This window comes from Podarcis gaigeae (assembly GCF_964106915.1).
Source record: "Podarcis gaigeae genome assembly, chromosome: 11".
NCBI lineage: Eukaryota > Metazoa > Chordata > Lepidosauria > Squamata > Lacertidae > Podarcis > Podarcis gaigeae.
The window spans coordinates 760718-777702 of NC_139687.1; the positions used below are offsets into that span (position 1 = coordinate 760718).

Consider the following 16985-nt stretch of genomic DNA (forward strand, 5'->3'; position numbering starts at 1 on the left):
CTCAGAAAAAAACAACTATTAAAAGCAATTTAACATCAATAGAATTAAAACTATTCATATACATAAAATCTAGTAAAATCATACCAGTAATTACAATAAAACAGCACAGCACCAATTCTTGTTCACCTCTTGTTCCAATTCTGAGATAAAAATACTGTAGTTATCTCTATATTGTAGCAATTTCTCCTCCCTCCTCCCCCAGAAAAATCCACTCCATGCAAATACAGTACTCACTTTTTAAAAACTATTTGGTGTCACTTCCTACTGCCAGTTGTTGCTGCCATTCTCTGATGAAATTACTATGTGGGTGAGCCAAGCCAATCATGTAGTTGAGAGTCAGTTCCCTTTATCATGAACACATTTATGCAGAGCGCCAGAAAGCCATTGGACAAAAAGTAAGGCATTTTACCTATCAGTTTCCCAGCAGAATTGGAGCTCCCAGTGTTTTCTGTAGGAAGCAAATTACTGTTTAAACCATTTCAAACTTATAGGACAGCTATTCCCTTGGAATAACAGCCTTGGCAAAATCGGCTGCTATCAGCATTGAGTATGGAACCTTCTTTTGGAAGTATATGTGAGTTTCCACGTGAACTGTTAATGGGATGCATCTGATAGTAAATGTTGTGGGAGGTGAACAATGATAACTGAACTCTAATCTTATGTTACATTAGTCTCTTACATTTTCCACAATGAGCAAGATGGTTTTGCCTGGTATTGTGCCATACACTTGCTCTTCATTTCAGATTCAATGGAAATCAAAAGTGTAAAATTAACCTCTATCACTATGTTTACTTTAGAAAATGAGGCCTCTCCTCAGGTGATTTGCATTCTCCCCATGTGGCTGCAATGGGAGCAGCTGTCTTTGGGGGAGACACACCCATTAATAGGCTTTGAAGAAGACATGTCCGTCATATCCAAAACTCAGTACAGTGGTACCTCGCAAGACGAATGCCTCGCAAGACGAAAAACGCACAAGACGAAAGAGTTCCGTTTTTTGAGTCGTTCCGCAAGACGAATTTCCCTATGGGCTTGCTTCGCAAGACGAAACGTCTTATGAGTTCTTGCGAGTTTGTTTCCTTTTTCTTAAAGCTGCTAAGCCGTTAATAACCACTAAGCCGCTAATAGCCGCTAAGCCGCTAATAGCCATGCTTCGCAAGACGAAAAAACCGCAAGACGAAGAGACTCGCGGAACGGATTAATTTTGTCTTGCGAGGCACCACTGTAAAATAAACTAAGAGACCACAGAAAAATGTAGCCAATAAAATAAACACATTGTTCAAGAATAATCGAGCCATATCATAGAAAGAATGTAATTGGTGTCGTTCTCATTGATGGAGTATTCTGTGACCGAATACATGAACTGTCATTTAGGAATCTCTTTTGAACACTATGCTCCAGACCACATATCCAGAAGGATACATATAGATTTCATCTATATTGTGGCCAGGCAAATAAATGCATGTTTTCCAGATACCTTTGTTGACATAATGCAGCTTTGAAGGTAGGCACATTTGAAGGTGCTATGTATCCTTCCACTCTGACTAGTAAGTCTTCATCTGGGGGAGAGGCAGATGGCCTCACTGCCGCCACTGCATTGCGTTGAAAGGGGCTCAGACCTGGGCTAAACCCAGCTGAGTAGGATGCATCCCTTCCCCACTCTCAGTTACCTTCACCTGAGCAAAGGGAACTGAAGGATTTACCTAGAGTTCTAAAGATGGATTTGACCATGGTGATGATGTTATGATCAAAGTGGTGATGGTTTCAGTCTCCCAGCCCATTGGTTGTTGGCCTCTCTTATCCCATGTGCATTTTGGATATGATTGCATTTGGTTCTAACTAGTTATTGCATCTCATATAAAATAACCTTTGTACTTTTCTTTTTTGCCAATGCACCAGGTTTTTTTTTAGTGCCAGACTGTTATTTGCAAAAGGTGATGAAATATGGTACACATTAAACCAGCACCACCAGTATTCTTTTGGCAATTTGCCTATGTTTGTGTTTAGCTTAGGGTTATCAGACGTCCCCATTTCCTGGGGACAGTCCCTGGATTTGTGAATAAGTCCCCAGACAAATTCCATCCCCGGGATGTCCCTGGATTTCATCTAATGTCCCCAGGAAACACAGCAGCGGCAGTCTCTAAGCAGCCCGGAGCAGTTGGCTCTGGCTGGCTTCAGGAGCTGCTCAGAAGTCCCCATATGATGGTGGTGCAGCAGCTCTAACATGCAGCTTCCAGGCTGCCTCCACCTTCCCTGACCCCAGCAACTAAGCTGTGAATGGAGGCTTCATGTTGCCTATCGGAGCAGCCTCCCAACTCCTCCTTGCGTGCCAGCAGGAGCGGGGCAGGGATCTCTCAGGCAATGGGAAGCCTCCCTTCCCAGCTGAAGGATCCCCACCCCCTCCTGCTTGCACACAAGTAGGAATGGGATTGGGGCTGCTCCAATGGGAAGGAAGATCCCTGCCTCCTCCTGCTTGCACGCAAGTAGGAGTTGGGATGGGCTGCTCCAAAAGGCAGTGTGAAGCCTCGCTTCCCAACTGAGGGATTCCTGCCCCCTCCTATTTGCATGCAAGTAGGCATGGGATTGGGGCTGCTCCGATGGGAAGGGAGGCATCGTGCTGCCCAAGCTTCGCCGCTGCTGCTGTTGGCCCTCCTCCACCTTCCATGCCTGACACACCGCGCACCGCTTCCCCACCACCACCACGAAAGGACCAACAACTCAGGCTGCCCAGGCTCATGGAAAAAGGAGATAGAAAAGGAGATAGAAGCCTTGGAGGAAGGGCAGTTGAGGTCAAGGCAGTGGCCGCCCCTCTGCCACCGCCATTGCTGCAGCATCAACGTCCCGAACGTGTAGTATTTATTTAATTAAAGTATCCCCAGATTCATTGGAAAAAATCTGGTAACCTTAGTTTTGCTCAACACTGGGGGGAAATACCAGCATGAGTGAAATGTTGTTGCTGTCAGAGATGTGAATAGGGGACTTGCTCCAGACCTTGCTGAAACCATGGAGACCACATTTGCAGATATATCTGCAACCATTTGTGCTCTCCTTCTCATTCAGTTCTGTGTGCATTATATAATTTGTTATTGGAAAAACTTCCCATCCTAAGAATCTCGAATAACCAGCCTTCAACATTCAGTTTTTTAACCCTTCAAAAAAACACCTATTACTTTTGAGTTGCATACAAACATAAAATCAACACTGAACACATGAATAAAGCTTTTAAGGTTGCTGTTTCAGTCTCCACAACAATAATCTTATTTGTTTATAGCAGGGGTTGTCAGCCTGGCCCCTACCGCCCACTAGTGAGCGTTTCAGGATTCTAGGTGGGCGGTAGGGGGTTCTATGGCACAAGCTGAATCCTCCTTCCATCGAGCTCTGGTGGGCGGTAAGGAAATTTTACATTAGTGGGCAGTAGGTATAAAAAGGTTGACTACCCCTGGTTTATAGGTTAGGATGGATAAAACAGGAAAAACCACAACATATCAGTCACTGTGAAGTCTGGGCCATTCTATGGGTGTGTCCGGTTTTGCTTTTCCTGTTCCCCAAATAAGTAGCATAATTAATCATTTCTAAAAGTGTGTTTAAATGGATCAGACATGCAGAAATGTTATTGTACTGTGTCAGGGTTTGGAAGAGGTGGAGTATATATTTTTATTTTCAAAGATTTTTAAAAAAATACTGGTTCCACTGGTTCCTCAGGAACTTTGAGAGTTTTGTTCTGATACTAATGAAATCAGTCCAGATTTATCAAGATGCAGTTTTAAAATACAGTAAACCTGAACCAACAAGATACCCTGGTTTACCTGACATACCGGTATTTTAATACAAAGTAAGGAATTTTACACTGAGGGTTCAGGATTGTGCTGGTGGTGAACAGGAGGCAGAAAAACTCTCAGGACACTTTTGCAACTCTCCCTCAATTGCTGACTCCATGTGCCACACCTTCTTCCATCTAGAGGGACCTCTGCAGCCACTTCTGCTCATTCTTTTGCCTGAGCACTGGAGTCCAAAGGCAATACAGTGGTGCCTCGCAAGACGAAAATAATCCGTTCCGCGAGTCTCTTTGTCTAGCGGTTTTTTCGTCTTGCGAAGCAATCCTATTAGCGGCTTAGCAGATTAGCGCTATTAGCGGTTTAGCGGCTATTAAAGGCTTAGCGGCTTAGCGGCTTAGCAGCTATTAGCGGCTTAGCGGCTTAGAAAAAGGGGTGAAAGCAAAAAAAATTGCAAGACTCGCAAGATGTTTTCGTCTTGCGAAGCAAGCCCATAGGGAAATTTGTCTTGCGAAGCGCATCGAAAAACGGAAAACCCTTTCGTCTAGCGGGTTTTTCGTCTTGCGAGGCATTCGTCTTGTGGGGCACCACTGTATCAGTTTCAGGATGCTGAAGGTAAGATGTAGGAAGACTTTGCTGCAATTGAATAGCATGCAACTAGGATCTTACAAATGTGTATGGGTCTATACAATTATTAAAGACAATCCCATAAGTCTGACCTATTAGCACATTGTTTCTTTTTGGTTTCATGATCATTGTGTGTTGCTTTTATATCCAGTAAAGGATTGCCTTCGAGTTCAACATTCACCTTAGAAGATAGTGCTATCTGCTTGACTTCAGAACAGAGCACAGTAGAAACAGAAAATGATAATGCTTCTGTGCTGGATGTATACTTAGTAAGTTGACTAATCTTTTCTTTTTCCAAATTATGTACACTTTCAAATAGCTGACTTGCTTTTGATTGACACTGGGTTGTATTCTGTAGATGTGTACTTCATATGTTTCACTCTTAGTGTACTATTCCATTTTGTGAGTAGTATGAAGTATTCCCCACAAAACTGAAAAGGTGAGATTCTGATGTCCTCTGATGCAGAACTGTCACCTGAGAGAAGAAAATATGTATGACCCAACAGCACTTAAACTATACCTATAGTTCTTTTGTAGCTATAATTGGAGGAACAAATCAATGTTGCTTTGGTTACCAAACATTCCTCTGTTTCAATGCACATATTGGTTGGAATAGGAAATGCCTGGGTTATTCAAAAATCTTAGTATAAGTAGGCCATTGTAGAGAACTCCCTCTCCTTTTAATAGATTGGATCAATTTACATATATTTTCCATCTTTCTGTGGGCATGCAAGAGAGGGAAAGGCAAGAGAAATATCTGTGACATTTTTAGAACAGCGCTGGAAAGTCTCATGGGTTTGATAATGTTCCATTTGACTAGATTAGCATTTGCATTCCCTATTTCTTTTAAGATTCTTAATTCTGTCCAAATTTACTCATCTCGTGAAATTTACTAGTATAATCTGTTTGTATTCAAAGATGCTGAGTTTCATATATAGCATGGAGCACTCATTCACATTGGTTATAATCAGTAAAACAAAGTGGAGAAAACACATGTCTCTTTAAACAACTTCCTGCTGATCCACATATGTAATGCTAATAGTAATATCCCACATTGAGATTGTTGAAGATTAGATAAAAAGACCCTCGTTTTCTCTGTAATATTTCCCAATAATGGCTCAACTTGTTATATTTATTTAGGTTTAGCTAGGGTTGATCTGAATTAAAATTCTCCAATGTTTGCAGGAGTGGAGCTGAGCTGCCTTAATGGGATATCAAAATAACAACAACCTTCAAGGGAAATGATTATGGACGAGCAGTTCATCTTCTGTGGGTGTGCTTGTTTCAAGCGGGATTTAGCAAGGTTGTTCTGCCACCTCTGAGCAGATTCAGCTTGCCATATCCTGGGATCCACAGTCATGGCCTGCATCGAACTGAGCGTCTTTTCCCTCCCGTTGCAAGTCAGCACTTGTTCCTGTGAGAATCCATCCTTTTGCCGTTGTCCTAAAAAGAAACCCAAAGATCTAATAAGCCTGTTTGGGAATTAAAAATGATAACTATGTCCAATATAATAAACAGTGGATTCATTGAAGACCCTGTCTTTCTGGAACCGTTTGCAATTCCTGCTAGGCAATGGGCTGTCCTGCAATTTACTATTCATATTATTAAAAAAAAAAGCAACAGCCAGTAACTTAAGACACATGGAAGTGGCAAAAACTATTCTCATTGGGGTTGTATTCAGCTTAGTTTTACCCAGAGTAGACTTATTTAAATGAATGAATATGGCTAAGTTAGGTCCATTAATTTCAGTGAGACTACCCTACAAGAGAGGTTTGAGTGGGTACCCACTCAAACCTCTCTTGTACCTGCAATACATTGACAATATTTTTATTATCTGGACACATGGTCAACAGACCCTGGACACCTTCCATCAGACATTCAATGACTTTCACTCCACCATCAACCTAACAATGAACCAATCCATGCAAGAAATACATTTTTTTTAATATGATATTTATTAAGGATTTCAAAATTACAAAAAAGAGAAGGAAAAAAAAGAAAGAAAAAAGATACATAAAAACCAATACAACAACACAACAACAAAAAAAGAAAAGAAATACAAATCCCATATTACATATCTTATCTTTCATTTGCTTGTTTCCTTGACCTCCTCACACCTCCCTTTTTGTATTCTAGCTTAATTAATTATTTCAGCAAATCCTTTCCATCTTTCACCATATTCTGTTATTCAATTTGCCTTACTTTATTTAACCTTATCTTACCGTAAAATATCTTAAAACTTAAAACTTAATGCTTATTTATACATAACTCCTTATATCATTTCTACTAAAGCCAGACAATTTCATTCCAACATTTTCCCTAATATTCATTAATTTTACACTAATTCCCAAAATAAAAGTTTTTCTTTATAGACTTTCTTCCAATTTTCATCCAACGTCCCTTCTTCCTGGTCTCGGGTTATGTCAGTCCTTACTGTCCATTCCATCTAGTCCATCAACCTGGTAATCTTATGTCCGAGGCTCTTAAATCTCTTCCATGCCCCTTCTGCAGATCTTCTTCTTCTTCTTTATACAGTGGTGCCTCGCAAGACAAAATTAATTCATTCCGTAAGTTTTTTCTTCTTGCGAGTTTTTCGTCTTGCGAAGCACGGTTTCCCATAGGAATGCATTGAAAATCAATCAATGCGTTCCTATGGAAACCACCTTCAGACCAGGTCCGGGGACAGTCTGTCTCCCGACCTCTTCTGAAGGCTGGGGGGGGGGACAAGGGCTTTTCTTCCCACCCCCAGCATTTTTAAAAACCCTGGGACAGCGGAGGACTTCTCCGCTGTCCCGGGGCGATTTAAAAGCCCCCGGGAAGGCAGGCAGGGGGGAGCAAAGACTTTTGCCCCCCGCCGGCCTTCAGAAGAGGTCCAGGACCTCTTCTGAAGGCCGGCGGGGGGCGAAAGTCTTTGCTCCCCCCGCCTGCCGTCAAAAGCCGTCCGGGATAGCGGGAAGCGCTTCCCTGCTATCCCGGACTGCTTTTAAAATGCTGGCGGTGGGGAGCAAAGCCTTTCGGCCCCCGCCGGCCTTCCTGGACCTCTTCTGAAGGCCGGGGGGGGGGGAAAGGCTTTGCTCCCCACCGCCAGCATTTAAAAGAGGTCCCCGGAGATTTCCCTATGGGCTTTCTTCTTGCGAAGCAAGCCCATAGGGAAATTCGTCTTGCGAAGCAACTCGCAAACGGAAAACCCTTTCGTCTTGCGGGTTTTCCGTCTTGCGAGGCATTCGTCTTGCGGGGCACCACTGTACTTGCACTTTTCCTTGTCTTTTGTTGGTCTCTTTCTTGATTTCTTTCCTTTCTCAATGAAGTCTCTGGGGGATTCCAGCCCATAATTATCTCCATCTCCCCTCATTAGACCAGCCCATTTCCCACAGTCCCACTCCCCACAGTCATCAATATAATCCAAAAAATATTTAACAGCATATTTCAAAGTCCCTCCTCAGCTCCAGGCTCCCCCTGGCCCACTCCATATTCAATCTTCCAAAACAGCGGCTTATGCTCCTGCAGGGCCTCGGGTCTCTCCATTTGTATTGCTTGAGGTGCAACCGCAACCTCCTCCGTTATCATCTGCCCTTGCACTTGCCCAGTCGAACCAGTTTCCTGAGTTGGTCCCTGTATGATTTCTGTGTCAGTATTCCCTATTTGTCCACATTCACTGACTACAGCAGTCATCAAATCCAACTTCTCATTCATCAAATCCATCTTCTCATGCAACTGCTCCAGCAAAGCATTTGTCTTGCAAAAGGCAAGCATCAAAACTTCCTCCCAACACATTTTTATTCAAGGTCAAAAGACTGGTCCCATGATCTGAATCTCGCAGCTGTAAAGTCGCCAAGTAAACTGCAGCAACAATTTAACAAGCTCCCTCTAGAGGAGACAATTTCTATTTGTGTCCATCTTTTTAAAGCATGTCCAACAAAAGAAAGTTACTTTCAATTTTCAAATATTTTGTTTCTTTAGAATGCAGAAGGCAACATTGGAATCAGTTTGTTTCTCTTTTTTAGCTATCTGTCAAAATGTTCCATTCACAGTCAATGGACGTCTCCAACAATTTCTGTCTCTGACACCCCGTTCCCAGGTTTGAGACGGTGGAACTTATTTTTCTTTACTCCCTCTCCTGCAGGCTTAAACAGTCAGATTCCCCCCCCCCTTTCTCCTGCTTCCAAGGGGGTTTTAGTGGTTATAAATGAAGGAAATCTCGACCTTTACAAGCAACTTTCCAGGCTATTAGCTTACAAGGTTTTTGCTTCAGTCTATTTACAAAAAGCGGAGGGCGGACTTCCTGTTTTGAACCTTCCCGCTTCGGTGCCAAATTATAGTGTTTCTTGATCCAATTTTCCGTTATTACTCACGGGTACTTGTTTAGAGTCCAATTGTCGACAGGAAGAAGTCAGTGCTCTCCGGCAATGGCTATGCGGCTTCCCTCTGTGAAAGTAGCAATCAGTTCGCAGCACCGCGCCGCTCACCCCACTTCGCTCCGGAGCCCCAAAATGGGGTTCCCCGCGAGTAGGGGAGGCGCTCCTGGTGCCCTGCCGAACCCCACGTTCCCAGGCTAAGAAATACATTTTTTGGACACTACTATAAAAATACAGGATGGGCATATAGACACCACCTTATACCGTAAACCAACTGACCGACAAACATATCTACATGCTTCTAGCTACCATCCTAAACATACCAAACAATCCCTTGTATATAGCTAGGCCCTACATTACAGCCGCATCTGTTCCAACTCTACAGACATAGACTCTCACCTAAAAGATCTACAGCAAACCTATCCGCCTGATGAAGTTAAACAACAGATCAACAGAGCCAGACTGATACCCAGAGAGAACTTGCTGAAAAACAGACCCAAAAAAGAAAATAACAGAACACCACTAGTAATCACAGCTCCCAAGTTTAAACAGTACAACGCATCATAAGAGATCTACAACCTCTCCTAGACAATGACAATTCTCTTTCTCAAGCTCTGGGAGGTAGACCTTTCATTGCCTACAGACAGCCACCCAATCTTAAACAACTCACCCACAAAAATACAACAACCAGACTTAACATGGACACCGGTACCAGAGCCTGCAATAAACCCAGTTGCCAACTTTGCTGCCACATACACCAGGACAACACCATTACTGGACCCAACAACATCAAACATACCATCTCAGACCTATTTAATTGCTCATCTTCTAACATTGTGTATGCCATCAAATGCCAACGGTGCCCTTCAGCTCTCTATATTGGACAAACAGGCCAAACCCTACGCCAAAGGATAAATGGACATAAATCTGACATCAAGAATCACAAGACAGAGAAACCAGTAGGAGAACACTTCAATCTCCCAGGACATTCTATACAAGATCTCAAAGTATCTGTCTTATTACAAAAGAATTTCAGAAATAGACTGGAAAGAGAAGTTGCTGAATTGCAACTTATTACCAAACTTAAAACCATGGAGAGACCTGGTCTGAATAGAGACATTGGATTCTTATCTCATTATACATGATAAAGCTATTTTTAGCCATCTCACCCCTTGCTTTTTCCTGTAAGACCAATTGCAGTCATGAACAGTTGTCAACAGGTTTACCACACCTACCAGCCAATCACCACCCTTCTGAGTAATACCTCTCCCCACCCTCTCACTGTATATAAGGGTCTGGTGACTTCTGTTTCAGTGTATCTGAAGAAGTGTGCATGCACACGAAAGCTCATACCAGTAACAAACTTCGTTGGTCTCTAAGGTGCTAATGGAAGGATTTTTTTTATGAATGAACTTGTGTATCACTTAAAGTAGTTTGTTTTGAGTCCTCTGTGAATATGGAAACAAGTTTCATGTTCTTTCTCCAAACACAATGCTGCCACCTATTGCTGATTCTAAAATGACAAGAGTTGCATGCTCCTTTCTGGACTGGCTGCTCAGTAAAAGTATTTAGTTTCATAAATCTGGTATTAAAAAGTCTTTATAGATTTGTCACTTTGATATAAATCACTTTTGTCCAGAGGTTTTTTAAATGTACAGTTTTTGGAAATCTAATTAACCTGTTGGTATAAAACTAACAAACGCTGAAAAATATGTAGGTCAAAAACTATTGTTATAGTAAGAAAGCATTGTGAATATAGGGCATTATGAAAAGGAAAGAATTTTATTGTCTTTCACAAGTGATATCCATATGACCGTACAGTATCCTAATTCCAGTTGTCTTAACCTTGGCTTGAGATATTTTATAGGAGTGAGAGTGGTTTCACTGTCATCTGTCTGGGAGACAGAGCTTTAATAAGTGCACTTAACAGGAAGAAAGTTTTTTTCTTCTCCAGTGTGTAAGAACTGGTCCAGTAATAAAATTTCTGTATCTTTGTCCTTCTTTAGCAGAGTCATAATTTCACAGTTGGGGAATATTACTTTTAGAGTGAAAGGAAATACAGTGGATGCTCGGGTTGCGAACGTAATCCGTGCGGGATGCGCGTTTGCAACCCGCAGCTGCGTGTCTGCGAATGCGCGGGTTGCAATTTGGCGCTTCTGCACATGCGTGACTGCCGAAACCTGGAAGTATCCCGTTCCGGTACTTCTGGGTTTTGGCGGTCCGTAACCCGAAAAAACGCAACCTGAAGCATCTGTAATCCGAGGTATGACTGTACATAGCTTAAGATTTCAACCCTGTCTTCAGCTCAGGACTGGTCCTGGACTTTTAATGATTCCAACCTATTGCATGAGTCAAGAGAACGCACACAAGGATCTTTTGGGAGTGTGAGTTGTTTATACATGTCCCTGCGTCCTCTCTGACATTGAAAGGGACCTTAGGGTGTTCCTTTCTGACTCTACATTTTTTGTTGAAGACTCTAAAAATATTGGTGCCTAAGATTGCTCCTGCTAGCAAACTGGCCTGACTTTGGAGGTTAGTGAAGAATACAGCACTAGCTTCACATTGAGCATCCCCACTGCCAACTGCGCTGTGATCAAACTCATTGATCAGTGAGGAACGGTAAATTTTATAGTCCATATGCAGCTGCATGAAATTCTCTAGTCTGTGCCACAATACTTCTATTCATGTAGAATCAGTAAATAATGTTCTGCGCAGAATCCTTTGAAAATATCTTGTACATTATCTAATTATGCAGCACAGTTTGCCCCCTATGCCTTGTGCCACATTCTATGTGCAATTTGTAGTTGTTGAGAGTGATCAGCATGATCAGATTTTTAACATGGTGCACAACATTTGTTTCCATGTTAATATAATTATATATGTTCCATTTTTAAACTTGTTTTTCCTTGAAATAAGGAGTTCAAGTTGAACTATAAAAATTGAACATTTTTCTTTTATAAAACATTTTTAAAAAATTGATTTAAAGCCCCATCCATGGGCGTAGCCGGGGGGGGTCAAGGGGTCAGCTGCCCCCCCATCAAGTAAAACAATAGAAATACTTAACTAAATGAACAATCATGTCGGTTCTACTCCCCCCAACAAAAGTCCTGCCCCCCCCCCCCAATCCTGGCTATGCCTAATTATTCTGAAGCATTTCAGTTTATGCCAATTTAGCATTTAACATGTTTATTTGGCTTAATGCAACAAAATTTATATCAAGGGCAAGGGGGAGCGGCTGTCTTGCATTGCCAATGGCTCTCAGTGGCTCTGTATTGTTTCTTAATGGCCCTAACTTGGCCAGGTCGTTTTTGCAAAGGCTAGCACAGGAATTCCTCTGCAGTATTTCTCCCTTCATATCGCAAATAATCAAAATCCTACCATTTATTAATTTCTAGGATTTAGCCCCCCATCTATAACAACATACCATATTGGCCCAAATATAAGCTGCATCCAAATATAAGCCGCACCTTTAAAATTCAAGGAGGGGAAAAGAAAAAAAGACAATACCTGAATATGAGCCGCTCCCTTAAAATTCTGCCAGCACTCACACCCTTTCCGTTTTACCATATGTCTGTTTCAGCAGCGATATCATAAAAGCCAGTTTTTGTAAGGTCGCAAATTTAAGCCGCACTTTTAACTTTTCACGTTTGGAATTTGGGGGGAAACTGAGGCTTATACAGTATTCAGGCCAATATGGTAGTAGATTGGAAGCTGAATGTAACAGTTGCCACAGAGGTATCTAATTCAGATATTCGGGAAACTTAGCTTTAAGCATCCTAGAGGAAGTTGTATTGATTTCATTGGAACGCTACTTTGGGGTTGGGAACGGTAAACATAAAGCATCGTAGCCAAACAGCACTTTTCTTCTTGAAAAAAAGTGTGCTGGAACTGAAAAGCCCCAGAAAAAAAGGACTGACTGTAGCAGATAAAACTGCAAAAGGCCTTTGGGGTGTTCTGAACACATTCTGTGAGACAGAGTTATGATGGTCGAAAAATATGAAATGTTGTATAGTTGGGAAACCTAACATAAGAAGGAAGAAAATAGATGTTGTATTAACCAATATTGATAGTGTTAACAAGTTTTGTTTGTTTGTTGGAGAAAAAAATTAACTCTTTTTATTTCTTTTGTTTAGTAATAGAATTCATAAAATAAGAAAAAGATGAATTTTAAGAATGAGAATATTTGAAGAGAAGCACTTTCTGCACTCCTGATTTTCAAGGAAAAATTTGCTGAGCCTAGGAAACAAAAAGTCATAAGCAACAGAGCCTCCGTGAAAACAACAGAGGATTCTTGAAGCCTAGAAATGCTACCTTGGACTCAGCAGATGTGAAAGGAAACATTTCACTTTGCTAGGATGTGCTGTTGCCAAACTGTGAAGAACTGCATACATTGTACTTAAGCTGCTCTTTCTTCTATTGCCAATCATCTTTTCAGGGCTTGGAAGTAATATTTTCCTATTGTCTCTCACATGATTTTTTTATTTGCATGTATTCAGTGATTATGCACAAATATGTAATCTGCTTTGCCTATTTAAAGAGTCATCATCATCACAGTGGTGAATATTATGTAAATCAATTCTGCTTTCCCCCAGAATTATAATTGCTCACCTATTAATTTCATACATGGGTTAGTGTAATATGTTTGCACATAGTTTATGGGAAGCTATCTCCTATAAAGAAATTTTCACTGTTTATTAGTGAAATGAAAAAGAAGCTATTTATAACAAGGCCTTATGTTGTGTACATATATTGTCTTTGACATATCTGTGATTAGATATATTGCTTGTAAAGGACAAAATTACATAATTTATTTAGTATATTCTACTGTAAACTATAGTTTTATTGACAAAAAATAAAGTATTTTGTTCTCAAAACAAGTGTTGCGGATAATCCTGATGCTTATCTTCTTGAGCAAATCCCATAACTCGCAAGAAGTATTTTCTTGACCCCTTATGTGTGATAATAGATGATGACGAAAAAGCAAGCCGGAACCCAAAGAGGAGCCCATTGAAAAAGACCTTGCTTCCCTCTACAGTGGTACCTCGGGTTAAGTACTTAATTCGTTCCAGAGGTCTGTTCTTAACCTGAAACTGTTCTTAACCTGAAGCACCACTTTAGCTAATGGGGCCTCCTGCTGCCGCCGCGCCGCCAGAGCATGATTTCTGTTCTCATCCTGAAGCAAAGTTCTTAACCTGAAGCACTATTTCTGGGTTAGCAGTCTGTAACCTGAAGCGTATGTAACCCAAGGTACCACTGTATTTTCAATTTTTGAGGGAAAAGAAAAAGGATCTTTTTTGTATTTTTAAGGGAGTGTTTTTGTAGTTGTAATTGTTGTTTGTGTTTCTTTGTGTTTTTTTGTTTGTTTTTTTAAAGGGAAGGAAGAAGGGGAAAACATTTTCTATTTTAATTTTATTTTTTTATTGGTTTTTTGTTTTTAAAAGAATTTTCTTCTTTTTGAAAATAATAATATTCTTATATTACTATTTTTATCTCCACCTATTTTTAATACATAAATTCCCCCCTTCCCCCTCATATATTCTACCCTTTTCTAAAAAACAACACAAAACAACCCCCCTTTCCCCCCCTAAGTCTTCAGTTCCTCTACTAAATTTCTATTACTACCTTTTTTAAAATACATCCATATATTACTTAAATCACACTCTCCACCCCCCAAAAAAGGGGGAACCTTTTTTGTTGTAGTTGTCCTCTTTTCTTCCAACTTCTTTTATTTCATCTCTATTTTACTTCCTCCTCCTCAGCATATAAATACTCTCCTTAAATCCCTTCCGGGACACTCAGCTCCTTTTTGCTTATTTTTCCTCATATTTCCCCCTACTTTTTACTCTCCACCCCCATTTTTGTTTTCTATCCCTTTTGGTTTGTTTTTTTTTTAATCAACCCCCCCCTTTTTAGCCATTGTCAGTTTGCTTTGAGCGGGGAGCCCTTTCTCCCCCACCCCCTCTTTTAAAACAAGACCTCTTTCCCCATACCACCACCACTCCCACAGTTCCCTCTCTCCCCCCCCATCCCTTCGTTTTTTCTCTTCTTCTTCTCACCCTCCTATTCCTTCTCTTTCCCTCTCCCCCTCCCTTTCTCCATCCCCCTCCCTCTTTAAAGTAAACACATACATACATTCATACACACACACATATCACACACTTTGCCCCCCTCATATTATAGCTAAAACTATCACTGCCATTTATTACCGCTGTTATTTACTATCTCTCCTCCTCTCTCTTTCCTCCTCTCTTTCTGTCTCTCCCACTTTTATTTTACTCCAATTTCCCCCTCCTTCCCTCCCCTTCTCCTCCCCCGTTTTGTTCTTTCTCTTCTTCCTCTCTTCTTCCTCCTTCTCCCCCCACCCTTTACATATAGCCTGTCTGTCTGGTTCTATTTCTGAACGCATCCCCAACCCCACCTTCCACCTTAACTGGACCCCAGTACCCCTTTTGTGTATATACAACCCCTCCTAAACACACATTTCCCCTGGCCCCACTCCTCTGATCTCGCACATCTCTGCCTGCTAACCCCCTCCCTCTATGTGAACTGTCTGTCTGATGGTCTATCCGCTTCTCTGCTTACCTGACACCCCCCCCCCCGCGCTTTGGCGGCACTGCTGAGGCGACTATGGAAACCCCAGAGAAGCTCTTAAAACACAGCCTAGAAGTAACACAAATGGCCACCTAATTTGAACGCTCTGTAAAAGCCACCAGTCAACAACGCCTGATCAGCTCAGCAACCCAACAACACCCAGGAACCACCACTGCTACAACTTCTAACCGCAACACGCTCTACTCCAACAGGACGCCAAATAGACCTCAAACCAAAACCGTTAGGGAGATTGAGATGACACCAAACAGGGAGATGGCAAACAGTGCTGGCCCATCCCCAAAACCTGGACCCACTCCAAAATAGTCTCCATCCCAAAACCACTAAAAGACAACCTCAAAGTAGAATCATACCGCCCAAACTCATTAATAAACCAAGACTACAAGATATTCACATCAATCTTGGCCAACCGCCTAAAAATCTTCCTACACAAGTTAATAGCCTCAGACCAGACTGGCTTTGTCCCTGGCCGCAATATAACAGACCCCATCAGGAAACTATTGAAGCTGATCAATCACAGCAAGGCAACTAAACTCCCATTGACAATTATGTTCCTAGACACCCTCAAAGCCTTTGATTGCTTAGAGTGGAAATACATATTAGCAGTACTAACTAACATGAAATTTGGCCCCAACTTCCTACAAATCCTCAAACAAATATACTCCCAAGCCTCAGCAAAATGCAGAACTAACAATATGGATTCTAATACTATAGCTATCCAAAGAGGCACGAAACAAGGATGCCCACTGTCTCCCTTCTTATTTATCCTGGCTCTGGAACCCTTAGCAATCCGAATCCGAGCAGCCACAGACATCAAGGGAGTGGAAATAAAGGGCAGAACCTATAAATTAGGGCCCTTTGCAGACAACCTAATGGTCACAACACCAGACCCCATAAGCACAGCAACCTCCCTAATCAGAAAACTCAACACATTTGCAATGGTGTCGGGCCTACAGGTAAATTTTACAAAGTCAGAAGCTATGTGCTTCAACACCCCTCCTCACACCCAAAAAGAACTCACTAAGGTCACCAAAAGAAAACTGTGCCACACCAAGTTCAGATACCTAGGGGTACAAATAACCAGAAACCTCAATAAATTGTACCTCCACAACTGCAAGCCCCTGTGGTGACAAATTAACAAAGACCTAAAAAGATGGAACATGAATTTCACTCTCTCAGACAAAATAGCCATGCTCAAAATGATCATCCTCCCAAAACTAACCTACCTATTCCAAACCCTCCCAATCTGGATTCCCCCAACCCAACTCCACAGTTGGCAGAGAAAACTACACTCTTTTATCTTCTCACATAAAAAACCAAGAATAAGCCCCAAATACCTGCACCTCCCCACCTCAGAAGGAGGATGGGGAATCCCCAACATAGAAGCATATTACAATGCCAACCAAATACGCCATATAATCCCATATATACTAGAAGATGAGACAAAACAATGGGTACACCTAGAGAGGGACACAATTGAAAATACCTGCACCACAGCATACCCACTCCTCCCAAACAAACTAAAGAAAATTCCCACAACACTTAACAGGTACACACAGACCACGCTCAAAGCATGGGAAACAGAATTAGGCAAACTATCCCCAGCCCCAGCCCCACTAATCCC

At 41.7% G+C, this 16985-nt stretch overlaps 1 protein-coding gene across 6 annotated transcripts in view; it reads left to right on the top strand.

Annotated features, from left to right (window-relative positions):
- PIP5K1B (phosphatidylinositol-4-phosphate 5-kinase type 1 beta) overlaps window positions 1-13626 on the top strand; it is a 108326-nt gene extending 94700 nt beyond the window's left edge. For 3 of the 6 annotated variants that reach the window (XM_083702048.1, XM_083702052.1, XM_083702050.1), the window contains 2 exons: window positions 4549-4670; window positions 12892-13626. In XM_083702048.1, coding sequence (XP_083558174.1) covers window positions 4549-4670; window positions 12892-12905 — 136 coding nt within the window. In that variant the 3' untranslated portion in view covers window positions 12906-13626. Of the gene's footprint in view, window positions 1-4548; window positions 4671-12885 lie in introns of all 6 variants that reach the window. The other 3 variants (XM_083702049.1, XM_083702053.1, XM_083702051.1) reach the window with 1 other exon arrangement.
- Window positions 13627-16985: the final 3359 nt, after the last annotated feature.